The 3,601-nt window shown below is 37.9% G+C and overlaps 1 protein-coding gene across 1 annotated transcript; it reads right to left on the reverse strand.

The window, feature by feature from the left end:
• Window positions 1–1,616: 1,616 nt before the first annotated feature.
• Window positions 1,617–2,555, reverse strand: OR51B6 (olfactory receptor family 51 subfamily B member 6). The gene has a single exon (NM_001171455.1). It carries the CDS (start codon window positions 2,553–2,555, stop codon window positions 1,617–1,619), a length of 939 nt encoding a protein of 312 aa, NP_001164926.1.
• Window positions 2,556–3,601: the final 1,046 nt, after the last annotated feature.

A 3,601-nucleotide genomic window follows, 5' to 3' on the forward strand; every position in this document is an offset into this window, starting at 1 on the left:
TTTTTTTTTTTTTTGCCCCAGCTTTTTTGGAGAACTCCCAGGGCTTTTCCTCTACATTGACACATATGTAATAATGGAGTCAGAGAAAAGCATAACATTTATCCATCAAAAAAGTTGTCCCATCCTATCCACACTGACACTCCCCAGGAGATACTCTGTCAGAACCAGTGTGAGCCCAGAGTTCTCCTCTGTTTCATAGGATTCAACTTCATGAAGAGAACTATAGCTAGCAGTCTTTGATTTTCCTTGAACTTTCTCTCTTATCTCTCAGTCTTATCTCTCCAACACAAAGGAGGATAGAATAAGAAGGAAGAAACTTTGAAAGGCATCTATCAAATGTTTTCATTTATGGACTTTATGAAAGATACTGCTATGCTCATACAGCATACCTACAGCAGACCTCAGGATCACAGGACCTAAGGGAGAATTAAGGAAGATTTACAAAGTTTATGCCCAAGACAACAGGAAAAGAAAAAAAAAATTCTGACTTAAAGTGTCATGATATTGTATTTTGGGGTATTAAATTAGAATATAATTTAAGAAGCCCATATCTTAATTGGCATTTTAGGGCACAGTAACAGAGGCACAAACAGAAGAATCAACACCCACACAAAGATATGGGTCACTTTAAATTCCATTCATTTATTTTCATCAAAAATTGCATTTTAATAAAAATAAGCTAGCTGGCAGATTCTATAATACAGTGGGGAAAAAGCCTTATGTTATCCATACCTTCCTGGGGCACACACTAGAAGCTATGAAAGGAGAAACATAAATTTCACATACAACAGAATCAAGAATAAATTTTAAATATCCAAAATAACCAACCAAGCAAAAACAAAACAAAACAAAACAAAACAGCATTACCACTGCCAACAAAAAAACAGAGTGCATTGGGCGTATCAGATAAGGATAATTTGCTAGCCTGAAAAACTGTTGTGAAGATACTGTTTCATTTTGATTACTAATAAATTCCAGGAGTTCTGGAAAGTTCTCATGCTTTTATGTGGCTGAGAATAGGTATGATAGCCATATAACACATTGAGTATCAGTTATGACAGAGCCCAGGGACAGGCTAAATTGATACGAAAGGAGATCACATGGTAGTCATAATCTTTCATATCCTATATTCTGCTCTAAGAATCTCTTTTTTGGGTCAACTTAATCTTTTTTTGGGGTTCACTCAAATTATGGGTATAGGCTCTTGCTTTTTAATGATTTATTTATTTTATTGGAAAAGCAGAGCTATGGAGAGAGAGAAGAATAGACAGAGCTAGATCTTCCATCTTCTGATTCACTCCCCAAATGAAATGGCCACAGATGGGCCAATCTGAAACCAGGAGTCAGGAGCTTCTTCTGGGTCTCCTATGTGGGCTTCAGGGGCACAAGTACTTGGGACATCTGCTGCTTTCCAAGGCACATTAATAGGGAGTTGAAATGGAAGTAGAACATCTGGGACTCAAACCGGTGCCAATATGGGCAGTGTTGATGTTATTTTAAGTAAAAAAGGAATTGATGGGTTTCCATTGAAATGTCTTTTCCTACTTGTTCTTACCAAAAAAGTGTCAGTTCATCCAGGTTCCTTGAGTTGTTCCTCAGAGGGCAGTGAGTCAAAGTCATGCTTCAGAAAAAGGCAGAGAAAATAAGCGAAGTATGCCACTCTGGATTTGCTTGGTTTTAATGCTATAGATGATAGGGTTCATAAAAGGGGGGAAAAGAAAGTAGATGTAGCTCATTGTAATGTGGACCACGTGAGGAGCATGCTTTCCAAACCTATGAATAAATGTCAGACCAACCACAGTGATGTAGAAGACCAAGATGCAACAGATATGGGAAACACATGTGTTGAGGGCTTTGGCTCTTTCTTCTCCAGAAGCAATGCCCATGACAGTCTTGAGAATCAAAATATAGGAGAAAAAGATGATGAGGAAATCCAATAAAACCATTGCAAATACAACCACAACTGGATAGAGACGATTAAAGGTGATGTCAGCACAAGCTAGCTTGATGACATCTTGATGTAGACAGAAAGCATGGGAGAGTACATGGGATCGACAATAGGGAAACCAGTGCAGGCGAATGATGATTGGCATAATTGATAGGCCAGCTCTTGTTAATACTCCCACTCCAATCTTCATTACCCGAGTGTCAGTGAGGATGGACGTGTATCTTAAAGGGCTGCGGATAGCAATGAAACGATCATAAGCCATTGCCAATAAGACACCTGACTCCACAATAGAGAGTGTATGGATAAAGTAGGCCTGAGAGAAGCAGGCCCCATGGCCAATCTCCCTGTAATTTAACCACAGGACACCCAGCACTGTTGGCATTGTAATCAGAGTCACTCCAAGATCTGTAGCTGCCAACATAGCTAAAAAATAGTACATGGGTTCATGGAGAGTGTGATCATCCCTAATGAGGTAGAGAAGGGTGCCATTGCCAAGGAGTATGGAAATGTAAGCCACCACCAATGGGATAGAGATCCAGTGATGTGCCTTCTCCATGCCAGGAAAGCCAGTAAGCATGAATGGGGAGGCAGTGTTGTTCAACCTCATTGCCAGTCTTAAAAAAAGTAAAATATTCCTTTCAGGTAATGTAATAGGGATGAGCTATTTAGATGTTGCTTCTTGAGAATGGTACCGGTCAGAAGATGTTTACCAGTCTTGAGTTCAGTGACAGCAAGGATAATAATTTAGTCATTCCTTCTTGACTTCTAGGTAGAGGAGAATAGGATGTAAAAGGAGCAACTTCCACACACTATTACAAGTTTACTATTCATAAGGTTATTGGAGAATACACTAGTGATACACTAATGAATTCAGAATAGAGCTTGTTAATGTCTATGTAAATCATACAACTCAGAAAATGAATACAAAATTGAAGAAGAAATGACTATATTTGAACAGTTTGGTAGTTTGGGGACTCACAGAGTGTTTCTCATGCTGCTCCTCATCATGACTGGTGGTACTGAGGGTAAATGTGAAAGTTTCCCAGAGTATGTGAGACTTGGCAGATCATAGAAACCAAATTCTAAACAGTGTAAATTGAGCAGATATGGCAAATCATCCTGTGGCAAAGCAAGCCAGATGTGAATATACAAGCACAAAAGAGTAATAAAATGGACTCAGTTAACTTAAGTTATTGAGTTATGTTCAATATGTCTGAATATATGTCTAGAGGAATTTGGTAGATGACAATATAATATGAGTGATGTGTCTATCTCTAAAACACATAAACTTGTATGCTAGGTATCATTGTAAAACCTTATTATAAGAATTCAAAATTTCACACTACAGATACAAAAATGAGCCATAAAATATGGATTTTATTAAGATTTTAATGATGCTACTTGATAGTACTTTGATAACAAACTGCTGTTGCGTGTTACCTATTTGCAGAAGCAAAGATAAAAATTGATTATTTAAGCAAACTCAAGGAGAACATTTCTTACAAATATGGAGTCAAATGGAATTTAACAAAATTGGGAAGGCTCTGTGATTCATTAGAGTTCTAAGATACTCTCTGGTGCTAGCAGTTAACTTCTGGGAATGAATAAAATGTGTATTGATGACATCAGCAAAGAAAAATGGGATTGCCTTCT

The sequence above is a fragment of the Oryctolagus cuniculus genome, chromosome 1 (genome assembly GCF_964237555.1).
Source record: "Oryctolagus cuniculus chromosome 1, mOryCun1.1, whole genome shotgun sequence".
In the NCBI taxonomy this organism is placed as follows: domain Eukaryota; kingdom Metazoa; phylum Chordata; class Mammalia; order Lagomorpha; family Leporidae; genus Oryctolagus; species Oryctolagus cuniculus.